Raw genomic sequence first — 18344 nt, 5'->3', positions numbered from 1 at the left:
GTCCTATGAGCTGAAAGCCTCCCTCACTACATACTGCCAAGGTGGTGTCAGTACCACAGGTCTGAAGCAGGGGAGCAACCCTGATAAGAATTCAGCCAGTGGCGGAGTGGGAGGGGGGACAGCACAGGTGGATCCAGGAATACGGGAAAGGCTGCAAGCAAATGAGAACATGTGCACTGTCCCTGGAGATGGGACTAGCATTGTCCCTAGACCCTGGGTCCTAAAGTGGGGGAGGGGTGCTGCTGGAGCAGCTCCTGAGCTAGAGAAAGCATGAGGTACACTGTTATGTCACCTTTGGCTGAGAACAGGAAGCTGCTTTCCCCTTACCCCTTCAGCTAGCGAGATGTGCACGTCTCCGCCTCAGGTCCCTGTGCCACATTTTCTTTGCCACCTGGTGCCATTTAACAAGAGAAATGGCATCACATTCTCCAGCGAGGGCCTGGGAGCCTTCCAGGTGCTGGGAAGCTTCAGGCCATCGCCGCTGCCAGCTCCCTGCCGAGCTTGGCAGGGACCATGGAACTAGAGGCACCTCTCTGGGGTTTGGGCTGGCCTGCCGCTGATGTACAGCAGAGCTGAGTGACACTTAAATGGCAGGCAGGTGCCCTCAGACTTACCAAAGATATCGGGGAGCAGTTGCTCCTGGCAGTGTGAGTGACTGAGGACATGACACTGGTGTGCTCAGGACTGGGGTCTGCTGCTGAGGCGGAGTCCTTGGGTGACTCGGACCCAGCTGACCCTAGCTACCAGGTGCCTGCTACCTGTGTTCGGACTAAGATTCTCCCAAGAGAGCTTAATGTACATCTCAGGTTCCCCAGGCTAGGCCTCCTGCTATGAGCAGTTCTTAGACCCCTACAGGAAGCCCAGCTTTCTGCAGGAGGGTGCAGAGGTCCAAGAGTTCTGGCAGTTGTCCAGTGGGACTTCTTGTCCCTGCCTTAGCGGTGGTGGCTGGCCATTCCTATAGAGACAAGGAAGCTGCAGAATGGCATCCAGTACCCTCCACCTGGCTGGGAGTGACTCACTTCTGTAGCCAGCCGACGTGAGAGGGACTGGCTTTTCAGGCCAGCCTGGGCTACAGCATAAAACCAGTTCGTAAGAGGGGGGAGGCGGATAGGATGGTTTGTGGGCCAGGAGCGTTGGCTACGTGTGAGTCTGACTTCCACGTAGAGGTAGGAAATAACACAGAGAAACTTGTCCTCTGGCCTCACATCATTCAATATTAATACAGTTTGCAAGGGGTGGGGGAGTAGCTCAGTTGGTAGATGCTTGCCGTGTGTGTGTGTGTGTGTGTGTGTGTGTGTGTGTGTGTGTGTGTGTGTAACCCTACTTCAGTCCACAGCACCACATGCAGGCAAAGTGGCTCAAACCAGTGATCCCAGCACTCAGGAAGGGAGGTTCAGGGTCGTCGATGATAAGAGTTCATTTGAGGTCAGTCTGGGCTGCGTGAGACTCGGTCCGACACAAACCAGGACTGGCAAGGCAGGCCAGCTCAGCTGATAAGAGTGTTTGCTGTCAGGCAAACCTGAATCTCATCTCCAGAACTCACTCCTACAAACTGTCCTCTGACCTCCTTATTTGTGCACATGCCCACCCCCTAAATGCCATTTATAAAAATAAAATTCTAAACAAAACACTTCACAGCGCGCACGCACACACACGTCAACAGAGGCGGGGGCTGCTTAGCCACAGGGGCAGTGGTGAAGAGAGAAAGGATCAGGTCTGTGGGACTCACCAGCGGGCTCCAGCCCTTCTTACCCTCCACCTACTAGAATGGTTCCTTGCTGGAATTTGGCTCTATGAGCTGCCTGATGCTGCTCAATGCTCCACAACTTAGTGGGTGTCTGGTGCATAGTCAGTACTTCCCAGATGGTGAAGTAGCCATCCATGGGGTCTCCAGGAGACCTGGAGCCCAGCCACAGGTCATTCTGCAAGCTGGGGAGGCTCCCATTCCTTCTCCACAGCCTCACTGTGGGTGCACAGCTGCCTATGGGGGCCTCTGGGTGCTGCAGCCAAGAGGCCGAAGGTCTGTGGTCTCTTGTCTAGGACTGAAGGCCCTGTGTCCCCCACACCAAGGCCAGGCTTACAGAATGACAGACTGGAACCCTGTCACGCACGATAGTGCACAGTGGGTGTGTAGGGAGAGGGGGCTGGGCATTGCTTCTTGGAAGGGCATGGCCTGACTCAAAAGAGAAAAGATGGGCCTCCCTGACCAGGGCTCCTGCTGCAGACTCTGTCCTGATTCCCCACCATTCCCATCCCTCTTCAGTGAACGGAAAGCCTGGCATTTGTCCTTCCCTCTGTCCCCACTGAAGGGGACATTCCAACATCATCCTCACTTCTCAGAACTAGATACAAGAAGGGGAGAGTAAGGGAGCCCCTACTCTGAGAACTGGATACTGAGGAACAGGGTGGGGCTGGAAGGGTGCACATGAAGATCCTGGGCACTGGGAAGGCCCCAGGGCAGTCCGTGTTATGACTCATGTCTCAAATGAACAAAAAGTCATCGAGTGTGTCCCTGGGGCTATGCGGGAGCACGGGCACTGGGGGACTGCCACCACTTCAAACCCAGAAACTCTGGTGTTGATGGGCTCTTCTTAATGAGACGGCAGGTATTAAAGCTATAACCAGCCTTGCCGCTTGAGAACACCCCAGGTCTCAGCAGTTTCACATGCAGATCTGGGAGGCTGGGCCTCTCTGTCCCCAGGGACTGCCTCCCCCCACCCCCACCACACTGGGCTTGTCCCACAGACACAGAGTGGCCTTACTTCCCTGACCCCGTCTCTGAAGCATGAAGGACACAGGCTTTGCAGTCAGGTGGTTGCAGACCCCCATCAAGGCCTTTGTTCCTGTTGGCTCATCCTGTAAAAGCTCTCTGCGCTTGAAAGCCCGTGTCTTCCTCAGAAACGGGGTAGATTTTCAGGGCAAACCTGAATAATTGTAAACCCTACCCCCACCCCCTAAATGAATTACCTTTGGGGGGAAAAAAAAAAACAAAACCTTGGTGTCAGGGACTTTAATCCCAACACTGAGAAGTGGCAGAGGCAGGTGGGTCTCTGAGAGACCCCTAATCTGGGCCTAGTAGTATGCCCTTAGCTCTAGCACTTGATGGAAAGGTCAGGAGTTCAAGATCATCCTTGGCTAAATTGTGAGTTCAAAGCCAGTGTTTAGCAAATGAAAAGGTGGAGACCAGTAAGACAAAAATTTGATTAGAAGCCGTTTCAGTGACAAAGTCCCTCTTTAAAATAAAAATAAAAATAAAAATTTATTTTTGGTTTTTCAAGATGGTTTCTGTGTAGCCCTGACTTTGGTGGAGCTCACTCTGTAGACCAGGCTGGCCTCAGATTCACAGATGTCCACCTGCCTCTGCCTCCTGAGTGCTGGGATCGAACGTGTGTGCCACCACCGCCCGGCTTCAAAATCCCTCATTTTATATTCAAGAATATGATATGAACAGGCTGAAGAGGTGCTCGCTTCAGGAGCCGGCCAGCTGAGCGTACCTCCGAGAACTCTGGAGAGCTGCCCTCTGACGTAGTGTGCTCTGGGGCACACGTGTGCTTCGCTCGCGCATATCATACACACAAATAATAAAATAAAATGTTGGTGTTTTGAAGCAAGGGTTTTGTGTAACCCAGCCTGGCCTTGGACTCCTGATCTTCCTGCCCCATCCCCCACTCCCCAAGGGCCAGCGCTCGATACCATCCTTAGCAGTGTGGGAAGGGAAGAGAAGATTGCACTGAACTCATATCAAATGTTTGAAATAAAGATTGCACTTTTTTTGTTGTTGTTGTTGTTTTTTCGGGACAGGGTTTCTCTGTATAGCCCTGGCTATCCTGGAACTCACTTTGTAGACCAGACCAGTCTGGCCTCGAACTCAGAAATCCGCCTGCTTCTGCCTCCCGAGTGCTGGGATTAAAGGCGTGTGCTACCACGCCCGAGGTTGGGCTGATGGGATGTCCCTGTAGGCCCAGCTACGAAAGAGGCAGAGGTAGGAAGCTTGCTTGAGCCCTGAAGTTTGAGGCCAGTCTTGGCACCAAGGCAAGATCCTGTCTGTTCTAAACAGATATATAAATAAGGTGGTTTTTTTTGTTTTTTTTTTTTGTTTTTTTTTAAAAATCAGGGGCTGGAGAGATGGCTCAGCGGTTAAGAGCACTGACTGCTATTCCAGAGGTCCTGAGTTCAATTCCCAGCAACCACATGGTGGCTCACAACCATCTGTAATGAAATCTGACGCCCTCTTCTGGAGTGTCTGAAGACAACTACAGTGTACTTTATGTATAATAATAAATAAATCTTTGGGCCAGAGTGAGCAGAGGTCCTAAATTCAATTCCCAACAACTACATGAATGCTCACAACCATATCTGTACAGCTACAGTGTACTCATATACATAAAAGAAAGAAAGAAAGAAAGAAAGAAAGAAAGAAAGAAAGAAAGAAAGAAAGAAAGAAAGAAAGAAAGAAAGAAACTAATTCTTGATTATCTCATAGTCAAAAGCAGCCCAGAAGGGCTTCTGGCTTGAGAAGGTGGCTAGAGCCACACCACCTCCAGACTATGCCCTGTGTTGCTGTCTGTCACATGTCTGAGACTCCTTTACAAGAAGCTAGTAGTAAATCCACGTGATGCAGAGGATGAGCTTTAAAATGACTGAGCTTGGGGCTGGAGAGTGCTCAGGAGTTGAGAGTGCTGGCTGCTCTGGCAGAGGACCTGAGTTCAGTGCCCATGGTGACTCACATCTGTCTGTGACTCCAGCTCCAGAGGATCTGGCCTCTGAGGATGTACCCTGTACATATACTGTGCGAAGGCATAGACTCAGACACATGTGCATATAAAATAAGTATTAAAAAGTAACCAAGGAGCATGGTGGTGGTGGTTGCAGCACACACCTTTAGTCCTAGCACTCTGGAGGCAGATGAACCTCTCTGAGTTCAAGGTCAGCCTGGTCTACATAGGGAGTTTCAGGACATCTAGGGCTACAAAGAGAAAACTTGTCTCACAAAGAAAGGAAGGGAGGGAGGGAGGGAGGGAGGGAGGGAGGGGGAGAGAGAGAGAGAGAGAGAGAGAGAGAGAGAGAGAGAGAGTCTTGTTCTCTGATCTTATGTAGGCCAGGATGGACTCCTCAAACCCCTTATGCAGCCAAAGGATAGCCCACCTCCCTAGCTGTAGTCTAGATTCCTAGCCATGCAGTGCTGGGGCCAGAACCCAGAGCTTTGTGAATGCTAGGCAAATGTTCTACCAACTGATATCATTAGTCCCCAAATCTCTCTCTCTCTCTCTCTCTCTCTCTCTCTCTCTCTCTCTCTCTCTCTCTCTCTTTTGGTTGTTGTTTTGGTTTGGTTTGGTTTGGTTTGGTTTGGTTTGATTTTTTGTTTTTTTCTTTCTCTGTTTAGCCCAGGCTGGCCTTGAAAATCTCTCTCCTTAACAGTGAGAGGAAACCATCCACGCAGAGATTCAAGGACCACCACAGTCTCTGCCCCCACTCCCACTGCAGAGGTTCAAGTGAAAATACCTAGCTGAGGTCAGGCACCTGGACACACCACAGACACGAATCCCACAGGCCTTTTGCTGTCCCGAACCCACCCCACCCACCCCACCCCCACCCCTGTCCCCGGCTTACTCTGACACCTGTCTCAATGGGACCTGTAGGAAGTGCCCGACAAACAAATATTTGTGTCAAGTGACTGATTTTGCTCCTGTCCTTCCAGACGTCAACCCTCCAAAAGGGTTGCTCTGGCTGAGGTGAAGGACTTTGTAATTGTGACTGTGAGTTCCGGCCCTCTTGCTTGATACCCAGAGATGACCCCTGTGTGCTGCAGGAGCCAGAGCAGCTAATGATCTTCATCCTGTAGGGAAGTAAGTCCTGCTTGCAGGCTGGCTTCCTTGCTGTGGTCCATGCGCTTTATCCTAGCCCTGGATTCCCGTAAGTAAGCCTCAGTCTGTTAGCTCCAGTGTCGGACACAAAAGCTAAGATGCCTGGCACATAGGCAGGGCTCCATGGCCCTAACAGTGATAAGTAACAGTAGTGATAGAGGAGGGTGAGGCCAGAGGGTTGCTGCAAAGTGTCTGGTCTTTACCTTCATGCCTCTGTCCTATGAGAAGGGCTGTCCCCGCCCTGGCTCCTCTCCATACCCTTTCCCTCCCCCCACATCCCCATACACCCACACTCACACCCACACCCACCCTCCCAGACCCACTTCTCCTTTGCAGCTACGCTGACGCCTACCCCTTCCTGCTGTGGAGTTGCTGGCCCATAAGCAAGGGGGTGGACAGGCGATGGGCCCTAACCCCTAGAGGCCCATTTCTGTGGTGGTCCTTAGTGTCCTCTCTTACTGACTTTGATCCCCTCACTCCATGGTTAGCCCTGCATGATCCCCTTCCCCGGGACTAAAGCACTAGCCTCCTTGCCTCTCCATCCACTCTCCAACCTGAAGAAGCCAAAGGCCCTTCCCACTAAAACACAAGGCAGAGAGAGATGCACACTCAAAACACAAGAGGTCTCTTCACCGCCAGGCCTCCACTCCAGCTGGACCCCATCCATCCACCCATCCCTAGCAGCACTGTTCTCGCCTTCTCTCAGCACCCCACAAGCAGTGGCCGTGTCAGTCTGTTTCCAGTGTGTGTGGCCTGAAGGGCATGTTTCCCTGCCCCTTGCAGCTGCTAGAGATGTCCCTAAGCCCCTAGCCCTGAGGGTTCAGAGGTCTATGTGGCCTACCACCAGGCCCACCAGGGAACTTCAGGCCCCAGCTCCTGGCATCTGGAGCTGGCATCTCCCTCTGGCATTTTCCAGCCCATGACCACCACCACCACCACCACCCCCCGGAGAGGACACTGCATATATCCCAAGACCCGGAGAGCTTGTTTGTGTGACTGGGGCTGGGTCTGAGAGATGCTGATGAGACAAGTGGGAGAGAACATGGAGGTTTAGGGGGGGGGCAGAGCCTGATACAGCAGGTACAGATGTGAACAAGCTTATGACTTGTCCCTGCAAGGAACTGCAGGGACCCAGAGGTCCCTTGCTAATCCACAGGTCTTCCCAGGGCTCTGCTTACTGAAAGCTTATGTAGCTACCCAGCATTCTGCCGCCAGAGTCCAAGCTTCCTGGTGGTCCAGCCTGCCCCACAGGTCCCAGCACGCCTTAGCCTTCCCATTTAAGGCACTGGGCTTGGTCTTCGCCTTTCTACCAACACCATGTCATTTTCTCAATCGAACCTTCCTGTTATGGTAGGTGCTGACTGGCGCTGGTGGACCTCAGGCCAGACCCCATGCCTACCCACTCCCGTGGAGTCCAGGGTGACTGGCAATCCGTCCCCATTACTCTCAAAGGGGACTCTGCCGGGGAGGTAGGACCGGACAGAGGGCAAGGAGATGGAGGATTAGAGGGCAGTGAGATTAGGTCCCTCCAGCACCACTGTGGGCATTCCCATCGGTCACTCAAGATGATCTGATGTCTCGACCCTGGGAAGGGCAGAGCAGGAAGCAGGAGGGACTTGGAGGCAGATGGTTAGTGGGAACAATTGGTCTTGGTGAGGCACAGCAGCAGGGGGCTGGCGAAGGTAGGTGGCTGCAAGGTCCCTCTGCTGTCCAAGAGCAGGCTCCAGTGTGGCCCCCAGCGCAGATGATGCTCAGCTGTCTGTCGTCTGCGGTGACAGTTGAGTGGTTTAATGCAGGAACCACAGGTGAAAGAGGTCTGGGGTTCCAGGCGAGGTCGCAGCTCCACCCCAGTGGTCCCACCCCAGCAGGCAAGGGCGGGGCGGAGGATGCTGCGTCGCGGTTTCATTCTAGACTACAGGGGCACACAGCCCAGACTCAGAACTGTCCCAGCTGCATGAGGCGGCGACATGGGAGCCAGGAGACTCCGGGTCAGAAGCCGGAGGAGCCGGGACAGCTCAGTGCCCACCCAGTGCAATCAGACCGAGTGCTTCGACCCTCTGGTGCGAAACTGCGTGTCCTGTGAGCTCTTCCACACGCCGGACACTGGACATAGTAAGCAAAGGCATGGGAATAGGCGTGACCTGCCCCGAGGTCGCCAGCCTACCAGCGCGCATGCGCTCCTCTACTGACCCTGTAGCCCGTGGTCTCCCAGGTTCCTCACTGTTAAAGTCTCTCCCTCCTTCTCCCCATCTCCCATTCCCTCCCCCTCCCCCCTGTCCCTCTCCGTCTCCGTCTCCCTCTCCCCCCCTCCCATCCCTTTATCCCCCTCATCCCCACATCCCCTCATCCGCTCTGCCAACAGCCAGCAGCCTGAAGCCCGGGACAGCTCTGCAGCCTCAGGAAGGCTCCGCGCTGAGACCCGACGTGGCGCTGCTCTTCGGTGCCCCCGCACTCCTGGGACTGGTACTGGCGCTGACCCTGGTGGGTCTGGTGAGCTGGAGGTGGCGTCAACAGCTCAGGACGGCCTCCCCGGACACTTCAGAAGGAGTCCAGCAAGGTGAGACCTGCGTCTGGGGAAGCGCGACTGAGACTAGGGGTGGGGGGTGGGGGACACAGGACTGAGGGAGACCTGGAGTTGACTCGGAGGCTGTCATAAAGCAGGGAGGGACGGTACAGCCCAAGCCTTAATCCAAGCAAGAAGACCCAGAGCCCAAGAAGAGATGTTTGGGAGCCATTTGGGAGCCTAAGGGCCTGATGCTAGGTTATGGCTATAGCCCTGTGGGCTGGTCAGACACCCCTCTCCTCCCTCACCTCATCTTATCAAGTCTCTGAACTCAGCACTTCCTGTGTTGTCACGTGCTGTTCCGCGTCCTCCTCCTAGGGCTGTCCCAAAGGAGGCTTCTAGAACAGGGGGAGGCTGTGATTCAATCCTTCCTGACTTGTCTTTACCTTATCCCTCTCCCACCCCAGAGTCCCTGGAAAATGTCTTTGTACCCTCCTCCTCAGAAACCCCTCACGCCTCAGCTCCTACCTGGCCTCCACTTAAAGAAGATGCAGCCAGCGCCCTGCCACGCCACAGTGTCCCGGTGCCGGCCACAGAACTGGGCTCCACCGAGCTGGTGACCACCAAGACAGCTGGTCCTGAGCAGTAGCAGCAGTGGAGGTTGGAATCCAGGGATCCCTTCTGGGCTTGTGGACTTCACCCAACAGCCTGGGAAACAACTCAGCCCTTCAGTGATGGAGTCCTTTGCCTGGGGGTGAATCCAGCAGAACCAGACACTACGGCCACATGAAATTGCTTTGGGGTTAGTTCTTGGCTTGAGAACGTTCCATTTCTGAGACGGTTTTTAAGCCTGTGTGCCTTCAGATGGTTGGATAAGCTTGAGGGTTGCATATTAATCTCTGTAATGAGTCAGAGATTGGAAACTTAATCTCTTTCTAAAAATTTTGAATTATTGGGCTGGAGGCATGGCTCAGCAGTACGGTTTGTGTGCTGTTCTAGCCGAGGACTCCAGTTGTTCAGCTTCCCAGAACTCAGATCTGGCAGCTTAAAACCACCTGTCACTCCAGCCCTCAGAATATCCTTGCCTCCAAAGGCACCAGCACTCATTTGCTCTAGTACACACACACACACACACACACACACACACACACACACCACATACCCATGCATGTACACTTAAAAATGTTAAAACTAGGGGCTGGCGAGATGGCTCAGTGGGTAAGAGCACTGACTGTTCTTCCAAAGGTCCTGAGTTCAAATCCCAGCAACCACATGGTGGCTCACAACCACCCGTAATGAGATCTGACACCTTCTTCTGGTACATCTGAAGTCAGCTACAGTGTAGTTGTATATAATAATAAATAAATCTTTAAAAAACTAAAAAAAACGTTAAAAAAAATTGCTCACGGTCAACAGGGCTTACTGTGATTCCAGAGGATGAGAGTTTGATTCCCAGCATGCACTTCGGGTGGCTCATTACTGAGCATAACTTTTGTTTCAGGGGACCTGATGCCTCTGGTTTCCATGGGCATCTGCATGTGCACATCCTACACACACACACACACACACACACACAGTTTTACAAATGATAAAATATAAGATGGGCATGATGGTACACACCTTTAATCCCAACACTGGAGAAGCAAAGGCAGGCAGATAACTGAGCTGGACACCATCCTGGTCTACATAGCAAGTTCCGGGCTAGCCAGGGCTACGTGGTGAGACCAAGTCTCAAAATAATACCCTTCCCCCCCAAAAAAAGACTTTTACATTTTGATTTTTTTCTTTTATTATTATTATTTTTTATATTAATCTCATGGTGTTTAGAAGTGGTATACTTAGATGGTGACTAAGATGAGGTAAACCCATCAGGACTGAGCCCCTAACATACAAGGAGAGACCGGAGACGATGAACACGCCCTCTCCTGCCGAGTGCCACCTCTGGACCACCAGCCAGAGGGCATCATCGGTTGTGGGCCCCGGAGCCTTCAGAGCTGTAAGCTAAATCAATCTCATTTCTTTGTAAAGTTATTTAGCCTTAGGTGTTTTGTTATGGCGATATAGAATGGACTACCACAGGCACTATGAGTAAGCGGTTTTTCTTTGCGCTGGGAAAGGTACTGTTAAACCAAAATTAATCTGAATAAAAAAAGGGCTACGGGAAAGACACTTACTCTGTCCCCGGGTGCTGTGTTTCTTTAATTCCTGCTGGGGGCGCAGTTCTGCTTTGAAAATGACTCAAGTGGCAGCTGGCTGTGTCTGGTACAAGCATCTCTGTGATTTTATATTTCACCATATTGGGGACCAGAGCCATGCTACTAACCAGCACTCTCCAGTGAACATTGCCCTCACTGTAAGATCAGTTTTCAGAATCAGCAGGGACTAGGGGAGAGGCCTGAGCAGGGCAGTGCTGAGTCTCGGTTGTCTGTGACCCAGGAAGAACCATGGATTCCTTTGACCCAGTTTGCTAGGACATAAGATGCCATCTTCACCTTGATGGCTGTTTCTAGGGACCTGTGATTCATAAAGAGAGGTCTGTAGTCTCAGGTTGGAGTCTAAATTTAAGCCGATGGAACATCCTGGTGGTAATCTCCCTCCGAGACCAGCTGGAGGTCGCATTTGGCAGTGTACTGAGCGGTGACCTATACAGCGCTCTTTCACAGAGAGGCCAAGGCAGGCCTGTGGCTCTGAAGCAAGCAGAGCTGAGCTGATCCTTTGTGTTCCCTCTGTGGATCGCTCTCCCCTTGAGCTGAGCTTTCTTAGCCAAGCTGGCCCCAAGCTCAACACCACCCCTGTGGAAGCTGTCCCCTGACAGTAGGGCTCTTTGCCCCTAAGCCACTGATCCCCTCTAGCCAGTTCCTGGGGTACGTTGCACACTCAGAGGGGGCCATCATGTCTCCTGCCTGCCCTCCTCCTCACGGGGAAGCTGCACTCTAGCTTGTATAGGAAGGCGCACCGACCTGGGAGTCAGAAGTGGAATCCTTCTGCAGGGTCTTGTCTGAGTTCTGACCCTGCCTTCCAGTCTCTCTGAACCCACAGCTGCCTGGCAGCACTTGGCTCCCCTGTGCAGTCCCTTCCTAGTTTAGAAAATGGGACCCAGTGGTAGTTAGAGAGTTCAGAACCTGGACGTTCATTTCCAAGATGTCCTTCTCTCCAGGGGTTGGGCAAGTAGGGTGAGATCGGATGACAAGAGCAGGTGACAAGGCATCAGCCAGGCCATTGCTGTCCACTAGCACCAGCTTGGGTTGGAGGAGTCTGAACTGACCCTAGCTACCTGTATTAGCTATAGCCAAGGTCTAGGCTCTAACGGTGAAAAAAAGCTAGTGAAACCTCCATGGGGCCACGGCATACAAACCTTTGGCACCTCTCCATCCCAGCTAAGCCGCTGGCTGGTACACAGTTTCCCTCAGTGTCAGTTTCTTTTGAGAAATGGGGGATGGGTACAGTCTCACATGCGTCCCCATTTCACAGTGAGGAGACTGAAGCCTAGGCAGCCAGAGAACCTGGCATCATCGTTGTTGTGAAGAAGGGAGCCGGGCGTGGTGGCGCATGCCTTTAATCCCAGCACTCGGGAAGCAGAGGCAGGCGGATTTCTGNGTTCGAGGCCAGCCTGGTCTACAGCATGAGTTCCAGGACAGCCAGGGCTACACAGAGAAACCCTGTCTCAAAAAACAAAAACAAAAACAAAAACAAAAACAAACCAAGAACAAAAAAAAACAAAAAGAAGAAGAAAAAGAAAAGAAAGAGGAGGAGGAGGAGGAGGAAGAGGAGGAGGAGGAAGAAGAAGGGAGCTCTTTGGGAAAGGCAGGAAAAGCAAGTGGAGGGGGAACAAGGATCGGAGACACTACCCCCCCCACAGGGCTGCACTGCCAGGCAGTGAAGTTGGCGCCCCCTCCCCGTTTGTTACTTTCTGAGCATCTTTGTCCACCATTCTTCACTTCATCTCCATGACAATGGCTGGAAGGGGGAACGGACTCACGTTTGGTTAAAACAATTATTAAACCTAGAGCAAGACAGTCATTTTGCATAGGAGCGGGAAGGTGCCTTGTGGCAGTCGTTCCTGGAGAGGCTGAGCGGAGCTGGCCGTGGCCCAGAGGACCAGTCTCTGTGTATGCAGTGTGTGCTGTCATCTATAATGTCAGCTATCACATCACACACCCGAAAGCCCCGGTCAGAGATGGCTCACGGAGGGAGGAAAGGTGCTTGCTGCTAAGCCTGGAAACCCAAAGGTGATCCTAGACCCTATGTGGTGGAAGGAGAGGACTGACTCCCCGCAAGGTGACCCTTCACCTCCACTAGTGTGCCTTGCCCCCTCCCCCAACTTTTTCCTTTAACTCCTATCTTGAACGTCGCATACTGTAGGTTTCTGTCCCAATTGGGCTTTTCGATGCTTGTCAAGTTTTCCATCTGAGCATCTGGTCCCTTGCAGGCTCTGCTGGTGTCACAGGCATAGAGCAAGCACCTCCTCTCTGCAAAAAGCCTGTGAGGTTTCTCTTGCCAGAAGGACCAAAGTGACAATGGCCTTGACCTTTCTAATGACCTCGACCTCTGAGAGTCGGGATGAGCTCACATCTGTAAGAGTGGTTCAGAGACACAAATCACAATGAGTGATGGGCGGAGCTTAACAGAGGTTTCTGCCCCTACCTGGTATGCCTACCCAAGGGCATGGGGGTGGAGGCGAGGTCACCTACCCAAGCTGGGTCCTTTCCTTTGGATGGTCTGGTTTCCCCAAGGTCCCCAGGGACTAACAGGTGGGGGCAGAAGGCTGAAGTCTCAGTTCCTTCTGGTGTTTCCTGCAGGCCATTTTCACTTCCTGCCTGGCAGCTCCAAGACTGGGGGCTCAAGGTGGAGGTGGGGGCCCACTAGAGAAGCCAGAGGGGAAGCCCTGCCAACGAACACACACACACACACACACACACACGCACACGCACACGCACCAGACAGCACTGTCCTTAGAAGTTGGTAGCATGTCTCAGGGCCTGCCTCTATATCAGGAGCTGGGGCTCATGGCTGGGGATGTGGCTCAGTGGGGTGCTGGCTCTTAGTTCCGCCTCCAGCACAGTATAAAACTCGGCACAGTGGCTCACACCTGTAATCCCAGCATTTGGAAGATGGATGCATGAAGATCAGGAGTTCAGGACCATACTCAGCTACATATCCAGTTCAGGGATCTTGTCTTAAAAAACAAAAAAAACAAAACAAAAGCAAAAAAAACAAAAACCAAAACAAAACAAAAACAAAACAGCTCCTAAAGATTATCCAGTGGGGCTGGAGAGTTAGTTCAGTGGTTAAGAACACTGACTGCCCTTCCAGAGGTCCTGAGTTCAAATCCCAGCAACCACATGATGTCTCACAACCATCTGTAATCGGATCTGATGCCCTCTTCTGGTGCGTCTGAAGGCAGCAACAGTGTACTCATATAAATAAAATAAATAAATCTTTGTGTTCCCTCTGTGGACTGCTTTCCCTTTTAGCTGGGTTTTCTCCGCCAAGCTTGTGCTGGCCCCAGGATTCTGCTGCAGGGGCGGGACGGAACGGATCCCTAAGCTTTAGAGAATCTGGGAAAAGTTCTAAATTCAGGTCCGCACAGCATTTCCGCGGTGGGAGAAAGTTTGTGCAGGTCAGGAGGTCAGAGCCCGACTACTAGATGTTAGGTCAGAAAGGTGGGGCGGGGCGGGCATGGGGCGGAGCCATGGAGAGGCGGGGCTGAGGGCTGGCCAGGGCTGGCCAAAAGGGGAGTGGCCAGAGGGCCAAGGGTGCAGACTGATGAAAGGCTGGTGCGGTAGGAGACATCTGTATCTGTTTTTGTTGTTGTAGTTTTGGTTTGGGTTTTCTTTCTTTTTTTGAGTCGCGATCTCATGTAGTCCAGGCTAGGCTCGAACTCTCTGTGTAGCCCAGAATGACTCTGAACTCCTGATCTGGGCTTCCCCTTACAAGTGATGGTGTTCGCTGCCACAGCAGACTTTTTCTTTTCGTGGTGCTGAGGATAGAATCCCTCGTGCACACTAGGCGAGCTCTCTACGGTTGAAGCTACAAACATCAGCTCTTCCTCTAGCTCTTTTCCACGAGCAGCCTGGATGTGTGGAACCGCACACTTTAGCATGTTGTACAAATGAGGAGGATCAGGCCACCCCTACAGCCCACGTTCTGAGCTGACTGGGAGTTACTCCACAGACATAGGCAACGTGAGCCCTGACCTCGTGGCTGCCCTGTCTAACCTCCACCGGCCCTGCTATCACCAGCTCTGGCCTCTGGGGGGAATCCTGAAGGGGGACTAACACGGTGGGTGCAAACGAGGAGAGGAGCTACCTGAACGGGGAGGGCGAAGGCCAGGATACAGTGTGATGATTGGGGCTAGCAGGCTGTGTCGCAGCGCCCAGCCCCCCAATCCTGCTGCTCCCTTGAGACCTCAGGAGCCTGGTCGCCCCCTCCCTCCCACAGGCAGCTGGAGCCTGAGTCACGAGCTGCCTCTCAGGAGACAAAGGCAGCCCAGGGCCCTCCCTCGAGACCCCCTCCTGGTGCCAGCATCTGCACTAGCAGGGAGTCTAACATCCCCAGAATCTCTGGAGGAAATGGAAGACACTGAGCTTGGGAGTCACCTTCTCTCTTGAGTGGCACCCGATGTCACTATCTTCTCCCAGGTGTTTGCCTAGACTGGATGTTTCCAGTTGGGGCCTTTCAGCTTCTCCTTGTAGCTCTGTGAAAGAACTGCTAGTTGTCCATCTTGCTGATGAAAAAAATAAGATCTAGAAAGACGGACCGGCCCTCATAGAGTAGGGATTGTAACAGGTCTACAGTGACACAGGGCATCATCGGGAGGGCAGGAAACGGGAGAAGGGGAGAAGCAACAGTGGCTGAAGGGAGGCCTTCTGCACTGGCTGTCCGTGTGCAGGTCCTGGGGGAAGAAGAGCCTCCCTGGGACCCTGGGGGCTTTTAGTGCTGCAAAGGCGGGCTCAGGGCTCATCGCGTTGCTCCAGGCCAGACCCCGGTCCTGTCTGGCTGTGTGCCAGCCATAGCAAGCCACTTCCCCCCCCCCCAGCTCCTGTTCTTAGGTTTCTGTCTAGTAAATTCCAAACCTTCCTGTCCACAACTGTACAGAGCGACAGACTGGTCACCTGACATTGAAGACGCAGACACAGAGGCCCAACACCTGCTTTTGAAAATGTCCATAGACTTTCGGGAGCCCCCAGGCTCCCACAGTCAGTTAGGCAGAGAAATGCCCAGGCTAACCTCCGTAGTGCAGTGATGGCCCCAGAGTCACCCCTGCCCCCGACATGCACTCCCTCACTCACAACCAGGAGCACACTCTGACACCGCCCGCACACTTGCACGCTCACTCACTAGGCTGCCAGCCCTGGGAGCTGGGGGTGGGGCGGGTGCCCTTCAGGCAGACACTCGGCTCCTCTTGCCCGCCCCGTGGGGCTCATTGCAGATGCCAGGGGTTATTTTAAGCCTGGATCAATGGACGATTTTTTGGTGACACAGGCTGGGGAGGGGAAGAGACAGGGGGCGGGTGCCATACAGCTTTGCTGAGCTCGGAGGCCTTGGGGTCCAGGATAATGGGGGTCTCACCTTCACTGGGCTGCATTATCTCTAGACCCCCCCCAGTCCAGCTCATGGTCACGTACCTGAAGTGGGAGTATCAGCTACGTGGAGAGTCAGACCCCAGAACAAAGGCAAACTGTGTCTTTTAAGCCACTCTTCCTCTGCTGCCTATCACCCCAAGACTGTGTGTCCATACAGACAGGCATCTAGGGTTTGGCACAGACCCTGTAGTTGTTGGCACCTGTGGTAGTTGGCTCACCATAGAACCCACAGAATCAGCCAGGGAGAGACCTGGGGATGGGATGAGGTTTGCAGTCAGCCCCTGGACCAATGGAAACACTGCATCGATTTGCAGGTCAAGAAGAGGTCACCGCAGAGCAAATGCCAAAACAATAGGGGGAAGAGAAGACCCCATAAGAGATGCACTCACGGGAGACTCTGTACATTGGGAGATGACACCGTTCCAAAGTACGGTTCAGAGATGGGGGTGGAGGGAGGGAGAGCACCCTCAGAATCCCCCCAAACCCCAAGGTAGCTTGGCAGAGTGACAGGAACCTACTGCACACACAGCACAGTTGGTGGCAGTTATCCCATCCTTAGGAAAAGCAGGGAAGGAAGCAGAGAAGGATGTGTCAGAAAGCACAGCTATGACCAAGTTGTGACATAGTCTGTAAAGTGCGATGCCCTACGACGGGTTGTCCGGGTGGGTGATGGGATTAAAGCGCTTCATGCCTCTGTCCATCTTGGTCCGCACCTCCCTTTCTAAATGACGATGTAGAAAGTCTTTTTACGGGGATGGGGTCTTCAGGACTGGGCTGGGAATTACATGGCTATGTGCGCATGTGCACAGGGAGGGGACGAGATCATTTTTAGCCAGGGTGAACGAAGACAGCCTCCCAGTCTTAACCCACTAACACCTGACATTCCTGACAGCCCCTCATCTCACACAACAGGACTCGATCCTCCTTAGGATGTAAATCCTTCCTCTTCCTCTTGCATAAGCTGAGGAAAGTTCATAAGCTGATTCCAGGCTCCGGAGGAGGAGAGGTGGTAAGGAAAGGAAAGGGCCCTAGAGCAGCCAACTTCTCTCTCCATCAAACAGGAGTTAGAAGTAAGTATCATTTCACTGTTCCATTCAGCAGGTATTGACAGGCACCTGAGCTGAGCTGGAGACAGAGGGTTCAATTGGAAACCTAGCCCTTGCCCTTCTGGTGTCCCCATCTGGATAGTGGGAGGTAATTCCTACCTCCTGGAAGGAATGGATTATGAATCTGCCCTTCAGAGAAAGGTCTTGATTTATTTCACTGTTTTTTTTTTTTGGGGGGGGGTGTTGTTTTTGTGTTGTTTTTTGAGATAGCATCTCATGTGGTTCGAGCTGGTCTTGAACTCCTAATCCTCAAGTCTACAGGTATGCATTACCAGAACCAAATTGCCAGCTTTCCCTCCTTTCTTCTTTTCTTTTCTTTTCTTTTCTTTTCTTTTCTCTTCTCTTCTCTTTTCTTTTCTTTTCTTTTTTCTTCCTTCCTTCCTTTTTTTTTTTTTAAATTTTTTTTTTGGTTTTTCGAGACAGGGTTTCTCTGTGTAGCCTTGGCTGTCCTGGAACTCACTCTGTAGACCAGGCTGGCCTCGAACTCAGAAATCCGNCTGCCTCCTGAGTGCTGGGATTAAAGGCATGCGCCACCATGCCCGGCTTTTTTTTGTTTTGTTTTGTTTTGTTTTGTTTTGTTTTGTTTTTTGAGACAGGGTTTCTCTGTGTAGAGCCGTGGCTGTCCTGGAACTCACTTTGTAGACCAGGCTGGCCTCGAACTCAGAAATCCGCCTGTCCCTGCCTCCCAGGTGCTGAGATTAAAGGCGTTCTTTCTTTTCTTGAAACAGAATTTCCCAATAACGAGTGGGCTAGCCTGGAACTCACCATGTAGACCTGTAGTTCTCAACCTAAGGGCTGGGTGTCGAATATCCTACATATCGTATATTTATATTATGATTCGTGACAGTAGCAAAATTACAGTTATAAAGAAGCAATTAAACAATTTTATGGTGGGGGAGTCACCATGAGGAACTATGTCCCAGGATTGCAGCATTAGGAAGGTTGAGAACCTCTGATTTAGATCAATGTAGCCTCAAGGAATCCTCCTGCTTCATCCTTAGTGTATGAAAGGACATTACTTTGTTCTGTTTGCTTTTTGAGACAGGGTCTCACCATATTGCCCAGGCTGGTCAAAGTTGTGAGCCCAAGTGGTCCTCCTTCAACCTCTCCGCAAGTCTTCAGTACTGCTATGTCATTGCAAACACCAGGCAGACCTTTTGACCTTAACCATAGCAACTGAGGCAGGGAGAGGCCATGACTGGCATCAGAATCATATTCTCCTTAGCAGCTCAGAGGGGGAGTGGTGACAGGGGGCATTGAGCCCCATTGGGCATCTTTCCCTAAG

General features: G+C 52.4%; 1 protein-coding gene across 2 annotated transcripts; it reads left to right on the top strand.

Moving 5' to 3' along the window:
* The first annotated feature begins 7814 nt into the window (after nucleotides 1-7814).
* On the top strand, nucleotides 7815-9470 carry Tnfrsf13c (TNF receptor superfamily member 13C). 2 transcript variants are annotated; one of them, XM_021217373.2, is made up of 3 exons: nucleotides 7815-7976; nucleotides 8227-8421; nucleotides 8871-9470. In XM_021217373.2, the coding sequence occupies exons 1-3, from the start codon at nucleotides 7832-7834 to the stop codon at nucleotides 9014-9016; spliced, it is 486 nt and encodes a 161-aa protein (XP_021073032.1). In that variant the 5' UTR covers nucleotides 7815-7831; the 3' UTR covers nucleotides 9017-9470. The 2 variants fall into 2 exon arrangements, with proteins under 2 accessions (XP_021073032.1, XP_021073031.1); XM_021217372.2 differs by having other exon boundaries at nucleotides 8835-9470.
* The last annotated feature ends 8874 nt before the right edge of the window (nucleotides 9471-18344 follow it).

Source organism: Mus pahari, chromosome 17 (genome assembly GCF_900095145.1).
Source record: "Mus pahari chromosome 17, PAHARI_EIJ_v1.1, whole genome shotgun sequence".
NCBI classification, from domain to species: Eukaryota; Metazoa; Chordata; class Mammalia; order Rodentia; family Muridae; genus Mus; species Mus pahari.
This window is presented reverse-complemented; position numbering and strand designations above follow the sequence as displayed.

What these genes read in the sequence shown, in the direction of transcription:
- Tnfrsf13c (XM_021217372.2), top strand. Translation starts at nt 7,832, where the DNA reads ATGGGAGCCAGGAGACTCCGGGTCAGAAGCCGGAGGAGCCGGGACAGC. An exon ending in CACGCCGGACACTGGACATA is followed by an intron (nt 7,977 to 8,226) that starts GTAAGCAAAGGC and finishes CTCTGCCAACAG; the next exon opens with CCAGCAGCCTGAAGCCCGGG. An exon ending in TTCAGAAGGAGTCCAGCAAG is followed by an intron (nt 8,422 to 8,834) that starts GTGAGACCTGCG and finishes CTCCCACCCCAG; the next exon opens with AGTCCCTGGAAAATGTCTTT.